Source organism: Stegostoma tigrinum, chromosome 28, assembly GCF_030684315.1.
Source record: "Stegostoma tigrinum isolate sSteTig4 chromosome 28, sSteTig4.hap1, whole genome shotgun sequence".
In the NCBI taxonomy this organism is placed as follows: domain Eukaryota; kingdom Metazoa; phylum Chordata; class Chondrichthyes; order Orectolobiformes; family Stegostomatidae; genus Stegostoma; species Stegostoma tigrinum.
In genome coordinates, this window is record NC_081381.1 from 25562397 (window position 1) to 25579589 (window position 17193).

At 43.5% G+C, this 17193-nt stretch overlaps 1 protein-coding gene across 1 annotated transcript in view; it reads left to right on the forward strand.

Moving 5' to 3' along the window:
- Positions 1-17193, forward strand: part of klhl21 (kelch-like family member 21) — a 30074-nt gene that overhangs the window by 9867 nt on the left and 3014 nt on the right. The window contains exons 2-3 of the mRNA XM_048561292.2: positions 9260-10314; positions 15024-15429. Of these exons, the coding sequence (XP_048417249.1) occupies positions 9288-10314; positions 15024-15429 (1433 nt within the window). The 5' untranslated portion in view covers positions 9260-9287. The remainder of the gene's footprint in view (positions 1-9259; positions 10315-15023; positions 15430-17193) is intronic.

Genomic DNA, 17193 nt, shown 5'->3' on the forward strand with positions numbered 1-17193 from the left:
CATCTTTACCTTGTATACATTTGTATGACCCCAAGCTCTGAAGTAGCTTAGTAATAAAACTATCAGACCTTCAATGCTGGCATCCTTTGTTTGAAAAATAAAATAATGTTCTGAGATAAATCTTGTGTTAAATGTTGATCTGCACTCGTTAGCTGCAAATATGCCAGATCCAGTTTGTAGATTTTTATAATAGCCTTTGTAAGTAATGGATAATATAGGAAAAGAGCTTACCACTGTGCTGTTATTTCATTTGACCTTATTGGAATGAACAAGTTAGATGTCAACTAACAGTATGGTTTCATTGTGGAGAAGGCAAGGCAATTTGTGTATTTTTTGTGTAACTCTCTCTTTTCCATTAAAGTGTTGCTGATATCCTTTTACTCTCCACAAGCAATTGTTTATGGGATTTGGGTCGGATAGTAACAGCAACTGCAGCAGCAGCAGCAGAGTTTTATATTTCATCCATTCTGTGAAAAGAGCTTCGTAGCCTTAAAATGTATCAATGTACAGGAACGTTGGAGAAAGTGAGGAAGTGGGACAGTATAACAAGGGGTCCAGCTCATCAGTGGGAAATGGAGAACTGATATCAGGAAATTTTGTCTTAAAAAGAATCAATCACCTTTACTGGAAATTGGCTTTGATTACAGTAGTTGAGGTCATAGCCACATGGCCTCCTTCTGCAACTCTGTGACATCTCAAAGCAAGAACTTGGATTTTTATGTAGTGCCTTTCACAACCTCACACAGTCATATAGTGTTTTACAGCCAATAATATAACACTATAATGAAAAGTGCTGGCCAGTGGGTCAAGGAGTGGCAGATGGAGTTCAATGTAGACAAATGTGAAGTGTTGTATTTTAGTTAGGCAAGCAAGGGCAGGACTTATACACTTAATGGTAGGGCCAGCGGAGCGTTGTCAAATAAAGAGAATGTGGAGTCACAGGTTGATAGGGTGGTGAAGAAGGCATTTGGTACACTTGCCTTCATTGGTCAGTACATTGAATATGGGAGTTGGAATGCCATGGTGGAGCTGTCCAGCACATTGGTGAGACCACTTTTAGAATACTATGTTCAATTGTCATTTCCCTGCCATAGGAAAGATGTTGTGAAATTTGGAGACAGCAAGAACTACAGATGCTGGAGTCAGAGTCAACGCAGTGTAGAGTTCGAGGAACACTGCAGGTCAGGCAACATCAGAGGAGCAGGAAAGTCGACATTTCGGGTCGGGATCCTTCTTCAGATCTGGAGAGGGGGAAGGGAGCTGCGAAATAAATAAAGGGAGGATGGGTGGGGCTGGGGATAGTTACTAGAGATAGAGACAGAGGGGTCCAGGAAGGAGAGGGAGGTATTGGAGATAGTCCAGGTGAAGTTGAGGTTGAGGTGAAAGGTGTTAGAAAAATTGAAGAACTGTTAAAGCTCCTCATGGGAGCACGAGGCAGTGCCGATGCAGTCATCAATGTAATGGAGGAACAGGCGAGGGATGGTGCCGGTGTAACAGCAGAAAAGGGATTGTTCCACATATCCTAGAAAAGATTTACAAGGATGTTGCCAGGATTGGAGTTTTGAGCTGTGGGGAGAAACTTAATAGGCTGGGAATTTCTTTCCTTGGAGTGTTGGAGGCTGAGGAGTGAGCTTTGTAGAGGTTTATAAAAATGATGAGGGACATGTATAGGGTGAAATAGCCAAGGTCTTTTTCCCATGGGAGTCCAAAACTAAAGGACATAGGTTTAAGTTGAGACGGGAAAGATTTAAAAGGGACCTGAGTGGCAACTTTTTTACGCAGAGGGCGATACATGTATGAAATAAACTGCCAGAGGAGGTGGTGGAGGTGGTTACAATATTTTAACTTAACAAGGTGTAGAGCTGGATGAACACAGCAGGTCAAGCAGCATCAGAGGAGCAGGAAAACTGACGTTTCGGGCCTGGACCCTTCTTCAGAAAAATTTTTATTTAAAAGGCATCTGGATGGGTATGTGAATAGGAAGGGTTTCAAGGGATATGGGCCAAATCCTGGCACCTGGATAAGATTTATTTAGGATATCTGGGCAGCATGGATGAGTTGGACTGAAAGGTCTGTTTCTGTGCAATATAACTCCGTGACTCCGATTCATGCACAGAACAAGGTCCCAAATACAGCAAATAGTTTGATGTTGAGGAATTTTAGTCTCTCTGTGAATAAACAATGACTGAATTGAATTGCATTCTTCTTTTTATTTATTTGTCTTGTAAGCTTGTGAAGGGCCTTTTATAAACCCAGAAGAAAATTACCCTGACCTGCCAGTTGTTTGCCACTTCTACATGCCACTGTGTTGCCACGCCAACATTTCTGTCTCAGATTTGCATCGCTGCTCCGGTGAGGCTCAATGCAGGCTGGAGATACAACACCTCATCTTCTGCCGAGGTACCTTACAGCATGCAGGACTCATCATTTGAGTTTAACAGTTTCAGACGTGAGCATCTTCCTTTAGGTTTATTACTCTTCCCCCATACTCAAGGTCCTGACTGGTTTGAATTGCTCCCAGCACAGCCAACCCATTTTCAACTATTTACACTTCTCATCAGCACTTGACGTAGCATTTATCTGTCTCTTGCCTAATTATCAGCAATCTCTTTGTTTCCCTTTTTCTCTCTCGCTTTGGACCTCATCTCCATGTACTCTAGTCACAACCCCCCCTATACCCACTCCATCAGCATAAACATCACCTTCTTCCAGCTATTTTAAGTTCTGATGAAGGGTTACTGGACTTGAAATGTTATTTGTGATTTTATCTACAAATGCAGCTAGACCTGCTGAGTTTCTCCAGAGCTTTTTGTTTTTAAGAAAATTCTACCGTGAATGGCATGTCATTGCTGTAGTGCTGGAACATGTCACTTGGAGGCACTGAATTGCAGTTATTTACTGATGTGGTTAAAGGTTTCCAGCAATAGATGGCACTATGACCTCTTCCATGGCAGTGTTCAATTGGGTAGGAGACAGACGGTGGTGGTGGAGGGTCATTTTTGGGATTGGAGGCCTGGTATGTGACAAAGATTGGTGCTGGCTCCACTGCTTTTTGATTTATATAAATGATTTGGATATGAATAAAGGAAGAATGGTTAGTAATTTGCAGATGATGCCAAAATTGGAGGTTTTTTTGGACAGCAAAAGGGTCATCCCAGAGTACAACAGGCCCTTGATCAGATGGGCCAATGAGTAGCAGATGGAGTTTAATTTAGACAAATGTGAGCTATTGCATTTTGGTCAGGCAAGTCAGGGCTGGACTTGTACACTTAATGGTAGGGTCTTAGGGTATATTGCCAAACAGAGATCTAGGGGTGGAGGTTCGAAGTTCTTTTGAAGGTGGAGATTCAGGTTGACAGGGCAGTGAAGAAGGCACTTGGTACAGTTACCTCAACTGGTCAATGCATTGAGTATAGGAGTTGGGCTGTTATGTTGTGGCTGTATAGAACATTGAATGGCCACTTTTGGACTACTGTGTGCAATTCTGGGCTCTGCTATAGGAAGGATGTTGTGAAACTTCAATGGGTTCGGAAAAGATTTACAAGGATGTTGCCAGGCTTGGAGGGTTTGAGCTATGGGGAGAAGCTGAATAGGCTGGGGCTTTTAGGGTCAAAGGCTGAGTGAGGTGTTGCCTAATGGAGGCTCATAAAATCATGAGGGGCATGGATATAGTAAATAGCCAATGCCTCTTTCCTAGGGAAGGGGGGAGTCCAAAAGTAGAAGCAGAGATTTTAGGTGAGAGGGGAAAGATTTAAAAGGGACCTGAAGGGCAACCTTTTTCATGCAGAGGGTGGTGTATGTATGGAATGAGCTGCCAGAGGAAGTGGTGGAGGCTGGTACAATACAATGTTTAGAGCATAGAACAGTACAGCAGAGCACAGGCCCTTTGACCCATGATGCTGTGCCGACCTATTATCCTACTCTAAGGTAAAACTACCCTGCATACCATACATTTTACTATCATCATGTGCCTATCCAAGAGTTGCCTGAATGGCCCTAATGTATCTGACTCCACTACCACTGCCAGAAGTGCATTCCATGCACCCACCACTCTCTGTGTAAAGAACCTACCTCTGACATCTCCACTATACCTTCCTCCAATCACCTTAAAATTATGCCCCCTCATAATAGTAATTTTTGCTCTGGGAAAAAGTCTCTGGCTATGCACTCCATCAATGCCTTTCATCACCTTGTACACCTCTATCAAGTCACCTCTCCTTCTTCACTCCAATGAGAAAAGTCCTAGCTCCGTCAAACTTTCCTCATAAGACCTGCCCTCCATTCCAGACAGCATCCTGGTCAATCTCCTCCGCACCCTCTCTAAAGCTTCCACACCCTTCCTATAATAAGGCAACCAGTACTGAACACAATATTCCAAGTGTGGCCCAACCAGAGTTTTATCAAGATGCAGCATAAAAGGCATCTGGATGGGCATATGAATAGGAAGGGTCGAAAGGGATATGGTCCAAATGCTGACAAATGGGACTAAATTAATTGAGGACATCTGGTTGGCATGGACAAGTTGGACTGAAGGGTTTGTTTCTGTTTGTACAACTCTATGACTATGGATAATTGTGGTACAATGACATGTTAATTTGTTGTGGCACCTTCTCAAGACAGGAAATTTGCATGATAACTTCAACAGATTTAATAGAATCACAGAACTCTAGATTTTGCAGCAACATTTTCTGATTTGGAACAAAAGCAACATTATGTGGGACAATAGTTTGAATCTTTGTACTTGTGCTATTTAGATTAGGTAGCTTGGGCACAGAGCAGATACAATTTACATAGCACTTTTAGCATAAAATAAAAAAAAACTTGATTTGTAGAAACCTTGTCAGCTATTTGGACAGGTGGAAAGTTTTAACAAGTTTCTTAATATAAGAAACAGGAGCAGGAATAGTCTGCTTGGATCCTTGAGCCTGCTCGGCCATTCATTAGGATCATGGCCGATCTGACATTCCACCTGTCTACTTTCCTGCAACTTTGTTCCCCCACTGATCAAGAATCTGTCTCTCTCAGACTTAAATATGCACAAGGACTGTGCTTCCAGAGCTTCTGTGGCAAAAGCTTCCAAAGACTCTCGATCCTCCAAGTTAGAAAGGAAATTACAGAGCTTGGGGTGTAGCTGAAACTATAGCTGCCAACAGTGAAGTAACTAAAATCCGACATACTGATTATACAAATTAGGCTTACTTTCTCTACAGTTTAGAAGGTTAAGGGGTGATCTGATTGAAACCTTCAAGATATTAACAGTAAAGGACATGGAGATAAAGGAACTATTTCCATTAATTGGAGATCCTAGAGCTAGCTTGCATAGTCTGAGAATTAGGGCCAGACCATTCACGAGAGACGTTTTGAAGCACTTCTACACAGAAAAGGTTGTAGATGTTTGATACACTCTTCCACAAGGGCAGTTGATGCAGGATCAGTTGTGAATTTTTAAATCCGAGTGTTTTTTTTCATTAAGCAAAAGTGTTAAAGTATATGGTTTGAAGGCAGGTATATGGAGTTGGGCCACAAATCAGCCATGAACTCTTTGAATGGCAGAATATGCTCAAGGGGCTGAATGGCCTGCTCCTGGTCCTATGTTATAATGTAAAATGGGCCTGTGTGAAATATAGCTTCACTTTGTCTCAAATCCACTCACTATGTTCCCTTCTTAAAGAATTCTCAATGCTCATTTCATTATTGATAAAGTGACACACTGGTCAACTAAGTGTTATTGTGGCATTTCTATCACTAAGATACCTGGTAAGGTGTCTAGGTTGAAACCATCACTTGGAATTCCACTATACTGTCATATGCCTAGTTCAGCAACTAATTTATGTTGTATGTCTGAAATGTTTTGTCAGTTGTTTGTTGCTTTTAGACCGAAGATATCAATGTATGCTGAGATTACCTTAGGCTTCTCGTTATGACAGAGAATACAGTTCACAAGTATATAATTTGATTATAAATTCGTGAAGATGCCGCAAATGGGCTGAGTAGACGAGCTGTAAAGAGTAAACAAATTGCATTTTAGATCCGTTGGACATGGGTTAACTTGGCAGCCGAGTAAAGGTACTCCTAGTCTGCATACCTTTTTATTCCTCCTCTGTATGGTAATCACTCACTGAAGTTACAATCTAATCCCTGCGTGTCCTCAGCCTTCCCGAACTTTCCTAATCTTGAACAACCCCTGCCCTCCACATCATGCTGGTTTTAATTGCTGTACTGTTGGTGGCCATAGCTTGAGCCTCCGCACAGTTTGCTGCATCTGTCTTAAAAACTTATCTCTGATTAAAACTGTATTTGCCTATCTTAGTATATCATTTGTAGCCTGATAGTGAGTGTACACGTTATTTCTGAGAGGGGGATCTGCAGTGAGTTATTGGATGTGTTTATAACTTGTTTTTTTTCTGTATGAAACCAAATTCCTGGTGACAGCAGGATGACTCATGGCTGCTTGAGGCATGCGTGCTGTGACTGGATATGCGCCCTTCCACTCTTTTGGTTTATGTGTATGCATAAATATAGCTGCGAGGAAATCCTAATTAAAGGTTCTGTAGATGAGATCTACCAGGTTTGTTGCCAAAGAAAAGATCTGAATGAATTCAAATGCCGTTTAAAAGGGAGACAAAAAAAAATGCCAGTTTGATCTAGATGACTATTATCTTGTACTTTACATTCGCTGAAAGTTTCAAATGCCATGAATCATATTCAAGCAAGTATCAGCACCATTTAGCCCCTTGCACAAGGAATCCTAGATTATACAACAATGGAGATAGTCTATTACTTATGAGTCTGATTGTCTCCTCACCCATTGTCCACAGAAGTACTAGATAGTAATCAGATCCGGTAACAACTCCTCACAGCCGCCAGGTGATCAGAACAGTTGTACCTCCCTTCCCATGTGACTTTATCCTGATTTGGTGAACTGGAATCCAAACTTCTTTCATCTTTCTGCAGGCATCGGAGCTGCAGCATTTTCGGGCTGTTGTTTCTTAATGAAATAAATTTACAAAATCATCTCTTATAGGCCCAGAAGTTCTGCTTTGTGATGATTGGGATCCAACTATTCTCTCTCATTTTGCACACTGTATTTCGCCCATGGCTGCAGGTATTCACTACTTAGCACTTGATCATTTTCTGCCCCTTGATAGGGAAGTACCAGGTCTGCATTTGCCTAATTCTGGCACTTAGTTGAGATTGGAAATTCACAGAATACAGGGCCTCTGCCAAAGAATAAAATCTTTTAGTCAGTGTTTTAAAATTGCTTGCCAATGGTTCAGTATTTCACCACTGAGACTGAAATTTATCGTGTTCATGGTTAAATTGTAAACTGTAATTGTGTACATCCCCAGAGTAAAGTTGACATTCCTACCATAGGAAATGTATTCTCCAGGATGAAGCCAGGTTCATGGTTGGAAATTACAGTGATGGAGAGGTATGAAAAACTGGTTATATCCACTAGAAGAGCTAAGAGATTTAATATATGTAGAATTCTGACTTTGATAGGATGAGTGGGATTATTCCATTAGACAAAAGACGAAGAACTAGGGATACTGCAATTCTGAAGTAAAAACAGAAACAGCTGGAGAATTTCAGCAGATCTAGCAGCATCGGCGGAGAGAAAGAAGGGTCACCAGACCCAAAACGTTGGCCCTGCTTTTCTTCCACAAGTGCTGCTCCATAGATTTCTGGCTCACATTCAGCTCCCATGTTTTGAACATGGCTAATGCTCTAGTACAATACTATTTTCAGGGAATGCTGTGATGGAGGTATCTTTTGGAATGAACTTTTGAAATCTATTGGAACAGGAAGGCAGGGCCTTGATTTAAAAAATCTTGTGACACTGTTCAAATTTGCCTGGTTCTAAGCAAAGAAGGTGGAGAGGAAGGAAGAATTAACATAAGTTTGTACAATGACTGTGTCTGTATGACTGAGCTGTTTGTACTTGCATGGAGATTGTTTGTTCCTTTTTAATAGAGTCTTGTTGGACAATGAACAGTGTCAAGAAGAAAGTTTTGCACTTGTGTATTTCCAAACTGCAGGATATCCCAAAGAGCTTTGCATGTAATGAAGCTACTGTTTTAATGTGCAGAAAGTTCCCGTGAACAGCAGTGATAATGACCAGGTTTCTTTTTGTTTGTAACGTTGGTTGAGTTATTACATATTGGCTAAGATGCTTTTGTCCTGTTGCTGATGTAACTGTCACCAGTTGGGCCAGCATTTTGTTGCCCATTACTAAATCGCCCTCAAAGATGGTGGTGAACCATCATCTTGAACTACTGTAGTCCATGCGGTGTGGATATACCACATTGCTGTTAGGAAGGGAATTCCAGGATTTTAATCCACTGATAGTTGAGTCAGGTCAGTGAGTGACTTGCAGGGGAATCTGCAGGTGCTTGTGTTCCCATGTATCTGTTGTCCATGTCGTTCTTGGTGGTAGAAGTTCTGGGTTTGGAAGATGCTGCCTAAGGAACCAGGATGAGTTGTTGCAGTGCACCTTACGTAAAGTGCACACTGCTGCAAATGTGCATTCGCAGTGGAGGGAATGTTAAAAAGTAGATGGCTTTGTCTTGGATGGTGTTGAGTTTGTGTTGTTGGAACTGCAGTCATCCTGTCAAGTGGAGAGTATTCCATCATACTCCTGGCTTGTACATTTTGACACTATCAAGCTTTGGAGACTCAGGAGGTAAGTTACTTGCTGCAAAATTCCCAGTCACTTATTTGGACTTGGAGTCAAACGGGTTTCTTTCCCTTTTGTACTTTGAAACTGTGCCAGAGGATGTTTACATTCAACTGAGGGAGCAAATGAGGCTTCTCTTCAATACTGTCAGCGTATGTGCTTGAATCTCTGGAGTGAGACTGGAATCCACTGCTCCGAGTGCAAGAGTGTGATCTACTGAGCCTAGGAGGGACACACTTAACAGAAAGAGCTACATAGATTTTACAGCATTGCCATCACTCCAACAGATCTGTGATGTTTATACTTGAACAAGTGTTTATGCTTCCCACCAGGGAAGGAATGCACTTGTGTGGAGTGTACGAGAATGAGCTCGTATTGTGACTGAGCAGGGCGTACAGGGTTGTTGAGAGGCTGCGTGCAGCCAAGCTTCAATCCATTGAAAGTAAATGTCAAGATGATTTGCAGGCTGCACCTGGCTCCTCTCCTGGTATACATGACCCGCTGTGTGACCGGCTCTCTGCTATAAAGCTGCAGAAGGGCCAGCTCATGCCTCAATAATCTTCTCGCTCTCTCTGGTTACAGATGCTTTGCTCTCTCAGCGATCAGAAGGATGGACAGGCCTAGCACGCTGACTCAGACTTCGGTGTTGCCTTTCTCCGACCCCGATCACGCCCTCAACATCCTGCAGGGCATCAACGAGCTGCGGGCAGAGGGCAAGTTCTTCGACATGACCCTGTCGGCGGACGGCCAGGATTTCCCGTGTCACCGGACAGTGCTGGCAGCCGCCAGCCACTACTTCAGGGCCATGTTCGCGGGCCGCCTGAAGGAGAGCTACGCCGATCGGGTGGAGCTGCACGGGGTGAAGGCTCCGATCCTGAGCCTGCTGCTGGATTTCTCCTACACCGGCCAGGTCACCGTCACCCAGGGCAACGTGGAGCCGCTGGCCCGGGCCGCCGATCTCTTCCAGTTCCCCTCGGTCAAGGAGGCCTGCTGCGCCTACTTGGAGCGGCAGCTGGACGTGGCCAACTGCCTGGAGATCCAGGAGTTCGCCGAGGCCTACGCCTGCCGCGGACTGGCCGAAAACGCCAAACGTTTCATCCTGCGCCACATCGTCGAGCTGTCCGCCGAGAAGGAGTTCGAGGCCCTGCCGCAGCGCCGGCTGCTAGAGTACCTGTCCGACGACCGGCTGCACGTCGACAAGGAGGAGGCGGCCTACCAGCTGGCCCTGCGCTGGGTCAAGGCAGACCCCAAGCGCCGCCTCCGCTTCTGGCCCGAGCTCTTCGAGCACGTGCGGCTGCCGTTTATCCGCCGCTTCTACCTGCTCGCATACGTGGAGAGCGACCCGTTCGTCTACTACTCACCCCGCTGCCTGCAGCTCATCCACCAGGCCCGGGCCTTCCAGTCCTCCGAGTACGATCGCCACGACTACCCGTGCGAGAGGATGAGGGCCCGGCCCTCCACCGGCCTGGCCGAGATCCTGGTGGTGGTCGGCGGCTGCGACAAAGACTGCGACGAGCTGGTCACCGTCGACTGCTTCAACCCGCTGACCGGACACTGGCGGTACTTGGCCGAGTTCCCTGACCATTTGGCCGGAGGTTACAGCATCACCGCCTTCGGAAACGACATCTACGTGACGGGTAAGGGAATGGGACTTCTCTCCGGGACTGTCCCATCGGCTTCTCCTCCGCTTAACTACTTGAGTCGAGTTCCTGTTGCCTAGGGAACGGGAGTAGGCCTATTCCCTCTCTGCTCCCATTCCATTAAATATCTTGCTTTTATTTCCTTTCCGTCCCTTTTAGGCGCCTGGGGTAGACAAAGTACATATTTATGTTTGCTTCCGTAACTAGTTTTGCCTGGAACAGGTCTTTGGCTTGTTGCCTGAAGCTATGTTGAAGGTCATCATTCTGCATCAAGCATGCTTGATCAGGATATTCTACCGCTTTCACCACCTGCCGTTAGTGAATCACAAGACTTTTGCAAGTCAACAAACATTCTATTTCACTGCATTTATAAACCTACTTTCTGTCGCCACCAAATCCTAAAATGGGACTTGAACCCAGAGCTTCTGGGTTCAGAGGGAAGGGTGGTACCACTGCACTAAAATATCTTCCTATTCAATTTGGCACGGTAGGTCAGTACCCCAACCTGCCTTAATCTGTCTTTTTTCACACTCTCTTAAACCAAGAAAACTCCACCTCTGATAATCTTGAAACACAGAAGGATTCAACCAATAGCATCTATCATTCTTTAAAACAGCTGTAACTCTTTAGCATTAGAATTAAGTTTATTGTCACATTATTTCACAGCAGTGCAGTGAAATGTTTACAAAGTCGCCACTTATGGTGCTATCTTAGGTATTAGTTTGCAGAATCTTAGAAATAAATTAGAAAAATAAAGAAATAAAAGGTTCAGCATTACTAGACTGTCCCACTATCTTAAGTGTAAGGTACCTAGGTACAAAATCTTAGAAATAATTAGAAAAATAAAGAAATAAAAAGTTCAGCTTTACAATCCTTCACACAGGATGCTGTGCCGGGCCTTGCCTCCGGACCACACCTCCAGTCCACGCCACCTGCAGCTTGGGGCTGACAGCTGTCACTGCCACCTCAGGCCTGTTCTTGCCACTGCTGCAGGTGTTGGGGGATCTCTTTCCCTGCCATGTTGGGCTTGCTCACTCACTCCATGATGGCTCAAATCCACTGCACTGGGGCTCACTCTCCTCTGCGCTGCACAAACTCACACTCTGCAGAGTGTAAATAGATTAAAGTAGGAAAAACAAAATAGTGACAGAAGAAGAAAAAAAAAATTAACAGCCAGAGCAGGTGAGCCCTGGGCAGAATCCTGCATGCCGCACTACTGCTTTGCCGCCATCTTGAAAATTTCAGCTGGCCCTCTACTGAATTGATTGAATAAATTTCATGGGTCATAGAAGTTAGTGGAAAAAAAATGCTTCCTCGTTTTACTTCTGAATAGCTTGACTCTAACTTTTAGGTTGTAGTGCTTCTGGATGGGGTACAGGAGTGGTATAGAGAAACTAGAGAAGTTGGGCTACTCCCTTCAAGCAGAGTTTTGAGGAGAGATTTAAGAGATGTATGAAAGGTTTTAATAGAATAAATGAGGTGAAACTGCTTCCTTTGACAGGAGAGTCAGTAACCAGGGAACATGGATTTAAGATAATTGGTAAAAGATGAGTAATGTTTTTAATATCTGAGATGTGTTGTCTGAAAAGTTGGTCGATGCAGCTTAAATACTTGAATAGAAGGATGTTGTCAGTCACTGGGGAAAATGCAGGGTAGTGGGACTAATTTGGATAGATTTTCAAAGAGCCTGTGATAGGCCCAATAACTTTCTATGTTCCTGGATTCTGTTGCTAGAGGAAGTAGTTTCTCTGTGAATTGTTTGATCATTGTACATATCTCTTAGATCATCCCCGTCATTTAAGGGAATACAATGTAAGGGAGAATTACCCTGCTCTTCTATAACGTGAACTGGAGTCTTTGAGGGAAAACAGGAATTTTTTTCTGAGGGTAGTGAATCTGTGCAATTCTTAATAGAGGGCTGTTAAGGTTGGGACTTTAGAAATCTCTTTATCTCCGCCTTGAATATTCTTAATCATTAAGGGAATCTAGAGTTATAGGAATAAGGCTCCCATGTCTTATGGCCTAACGAGACTGAAGTCTCATGAAAGACTACACCTCTGACAGTGCTGGACCCTTTCAGTACTGGCGTTGTGGTGTGTCTTCAAAGTACTTGGCTGTGGGTTCCAGCCTCAATCTTTGGTTCCAGGAACAGAGACTATCACTGAGTCACAGCTGATGCTTAAGTCAGTCATCTTGAACAGAATCACTTCCCAAACCTGATAAAATGAACACAACATACAACAACAGATGTTTGAACGTAAAAACAGTTGAAGATATTTGAATAGTTAAGAATGTGAGTGTTGCTGGAAAGGCTTATATTTATTGTCCATCCCTTGCCCTGGATAGTTAAGCTGCTTCTCCAGAGAGTGTGCTTTAGCTTCATGGGCATTCTAATGGCACAATCCAAACCAAACCCATGTTGGTATACATTCACTTGTTAAGCAGCGACCATCTTAAAGGTGGTCTTGACCTGTGGGATGGACTGTAAGCTTTTTAAAAGGACAGCTCCCTCAATGTGGGTGACAAGTTGACTGGTTTTCAGCATTTTAAAGTGCTGTTTCTGAATGTGTAAGATGGCTAGGCAGAATTCTTCATGAGTTTTAATAATACCATATGATTGTAATTCTAGAATTCTTCTGAGATAGTGTCGAATCTGTCCCTGTTTTCTCTCTCAATTATTAATGCTTTGAGATTGCTGAAGTGACATTGATGGGAAGTGATGTCCTATTTCAGTCCTCCCTGTCTGTAGTCACTCTACATACAGATCATGTTAACGTGGCAGATCATACAGCTATTTTTACTGTGTGAAATCCATGTCAATGAGAATTTATTTATAATCAGCAGCTACCAGTGAGCAAGATGTAAATGACATCTCCACGGGTTAAAAATCTTTCTATGATGGTTTGTGACCATGCTAGGGTTTAGTGGGCTATGAGTTGGGACTGTTTGCAGCTCTGACACCTCAGGGTGCTGCATTCTGCTGCAAGCTGTCTTCCTGCCTTGTATTTGTGCTTGAACTTTACCATGCAGAGCTTGGGAGACAGCTCCTGGGTACGTGTAAGCAGACACCACATGGAGGATTAATGCTTCCTGAGGAGCGAGGGGAATGTTAAAGGCTAAATGTTGTTTTGTTGGAGCAGGACACCCGTTCCTGAGGATATCAGTGGTCTGTTCTGAGTTGGTCATTGAAATTTGATAGAAGCAAGCTTTTGTGTTTTATAAACAAATCATAAAGGTCAAGAGGGAAATTATCACTTTGTTTTTATAAAAGACAGGTCAAAAGTTACACTATCCCATCATCGTCCATATGCTTATCCAAGGACTGTTTAAATGCCCCTAATGTGGCTGAGTTAACTACATTGGCAGGCAGGGTGTTCCACGCCCTTACCACTCTAGTAAAGAACCTGCCTCTGACATCTGTCTTAAATCTATCACCCCTCAATTTGTAGCTCTGCTCCCTTGTATAAGCTGACATCATCATCCTCGGAAAAAGACTCACTGTCCACCCTATCTAGTCCTCTAATCATCTTGTATGTCTCTATTAAATCCCCTCTTGGCTGCCTTCTTTCCAGTGAGAACAGACCCAAGTCCCTCAGCCTTTCTTCATCAGGCCTTCGCTCCAGACCAGGCAACATCCTGGTAAATCTCCACTGCACCTTTTCCAATGCTTCTACATCCTTCCTGTAATGGGACAACCAGAACTGCATGCACTATTCCAAGTGAGGCTGCACAAGCGTTTTGTACAGTTGCAGCTTGACATCACAACTCTGGAACTCAATCCCTCTACCAATAAAACCTAACACACCGTAAGCCGCCTTAACAGCACTATCAACCTGGGTGGCAACTTTCAGGGATCTATGTACATGGACACCAAAATCCCTCTGCACATCAACACTACTAAGAATCTTTCCATCAACCCAGTATTCTGCCTTCCTATTATTCTTCCCAAAGTGAATCACCTCACATTTATAAGATGAAATACCTCACCCCAGGGAGTGGTTGAGGCAGAGACCACTGCAACATTTAAGGAGAAAATCAGATTAATTGAAACAAGGGAAGGAAGTGTGATGAGGTTCAGATTTTTCATACAGCATAAATGCAATGGGCATAAAGGCCTCTCACTGAGCTGTAAACTGCTATAAAAAGTGTGTGACTTTAGCTGTTGAGCTTGTTTCTGATGTTGTACAGTCTGATAGCCCATCTTGGCCCACATCAAGAAAGACTTGTATTTATATAGTGCCTTTCACAGTCTTGGTGTTCCAAAGGATTTTATTGCCAAGGAAGTATTTTTTTTGAAATGTAATGTTGAAAATTTGCATACAGTAAGGGCCCACAAAATGTAATGCGATGGTGACCAGATATTCTGTTTTAGTGGTGTTAACTGAGAAATAAATATTGGCCACAGTGTCAAGGACAACTCCCTTGTTGTTCTTCAAAGCAGTTCCATAGGTCTTTTACGTCTACTTGGAAGGGAAGCCAGGAGCTTGGCTTAAAATTTCATCTGAAATCACATTTTTAACAATGCAGCACACCAGAATTGGCACTGCGAGTGTTAACTTGTTAGCCTGTCAAGTGAGACCGCACTCTTCAGATTCTGAGGTAAGAGTGCTGCTCACTAACGTGGAGAATGACCAATCGATCCCAGGAGGGAACGGGACAGTAAATGAGTGCTGCCTTCATTATGTCTTTTTTATTTTGTCCAATAGGTGGTTCTGATGGGACATCACTGTATGACTGTGTATGGCGTTACAATTCCAGCGTGAATGAATGGACAGAGGTTTCACCCATGCTGCAAGCCCGAGAATATCACAGCTCTGTGGTACTCAAAGGCCATATCTACATCATTGCCCATGATAGTCTGGAGCGCTATGATCACAGCCTCGACAGCTGGGAGGCCCTGCGACCCATGCCCTTCCCCATGGACAACTGCTCAAGTACAGCCTGCCGGGGAAAACTCTATGCCATTGGCACACTTGCTGGCAAAGAATCAATGGCCATTCAGCGCTATGACCCTGAGACTGATTCGTGGAGTGTTGTGGTTTGCGGTTCATTACCTCCATGGTCGTTTGTGCCAAAAACAGTGACACTCAATGGACTGATATATTTTGTGCGGTGAGTTTAAATTGGTTACACTGTGGGATGGGGTTGCCTTTACATAAAAAGAACATCTGTAAACAGGAATGTCGTGAACCTTTGGGAGTAAAGTTTACCCTCTACTCCTCATGTTGCAGAGCAGCTGCACAGGTGCCTCACCCTGATTCTTATGCATGACAGATAAGTTTGAAACTGTGCAGAGATAGTAAGAAATCTGAAGAAGGGTCCTGACCTGAAATGTCAGCTCTCCTGCTCCTCTGATGCTGCCTGGTCTGCTGTGTTCCTCCAGCTCCACACTGTTATATTTGAGGCTGTGCAACTGTGCTGCCGTCACAGCATGGTCCTATAAGTTGCTAATTCCATTCATGTGTTCACTACCCTTTCTGTTCTATCCACAGGCATACAATCACAGACCCACTGTATTATGCTTTCCTCCCTTTGATATTTTTGCAATTTTATATGTTGTGATTTGGATTAATCATTGATTAAGGTGAATAATTGATTTTATAAATGAACAGGGTGAATAGCCAAGGTCTTTTTCTAAGGGTGGGGTCTGCAAACTAGATGACATACCTTTTTAAGGTAAGCTGGGAAAGATTTAAAGTGGATTTGAGGGCTCACTTCTTCAGAGGGTGGTGCGTGTATGGAACAAGCTGTCAGGGGAAGTGGAGGAAGCAGGTACAATTACAGTTAGAAGCCATCTGTACGGGCACATGCATAGGAAGGGTTTAGCGGGAATTGGGCCAAATGCTGGGTATTGGAACTAGGTCAGATTGGGATGTCTGGCACAGATGATTTGGACTGAAAGGTCTGTTTCCCTACTGTATGACTCTGACTCTGAGATCACTTTCAAATGGCTGGCCTTCTGTATCAAATTGCAGGCTTCCCAGCAAACCTCTGATAGCTAGGTTGTGACTTTAATACCAGTGACTCTCATACTTTCATTATTTTAGATATCTGTTTCGCATTTTCCTCCTCTCTTCCCTTACTATATCTAATTCCAGCTGGCCTTTTATCACCAGAACAAGAGGTGTCTGAACTATGACTCGTGACCCTCAAGTTGATTCTTGACCAAGAAATTCTATTGAATCAACACCTTTATTTTTGTCAACTGATTTATTGTGATTTAATTAGTCTTAGCATTTTGGAAGGGCTGTTCTTGGGATTGTTTCTTAGCTTGGTGAAAAGAGCAAAATTTTCATTTGTATAGCACCTTTTGTGGTCTTTGGCCATCTCAAAGCCTTTACAGCCAATGTTGTAAGTTTTACAACAGTACAGCACTAGTCAGCTCATCATGCCTTCACCAATTTGTTTTTGAAGAGCAATCTAGTTGATCCCACTCCTCCACTCTTTTCCCCATTGCCCTTCAGATATTCTCCTTTTGTACTTACTCAGTTCATTTTTGAAAGTTATTATTAATCAGTATCCACCACCACAATATTAATATTTCCAAATCCTAACGAAGACCTGTTCGTATTAGCAATATGAAATACTTGGGAGTTAATAGGGATAGTTTTACATGCTGTGACCTGTGTCTATCTGTTCACCCGAGTGATCCAGTGAGATCGTGAATCTTTGGTAGAGCAAGTCTGATCAGTGGTAAAACTCCAACTGCTTCCTGTCCCTCTGTCCCATTTATTATTATCCCAGCCAGGACTGGTCAAAGTGACATGAATCAAAGAGAAACCTAGGCTGGGCCTCATGTGCAGCTTGAAATGTAAAGATCTCCTATACTAGGACAGCACCCATTGATTGAGTGACTCTGATTGTCTGTCTGGTTTC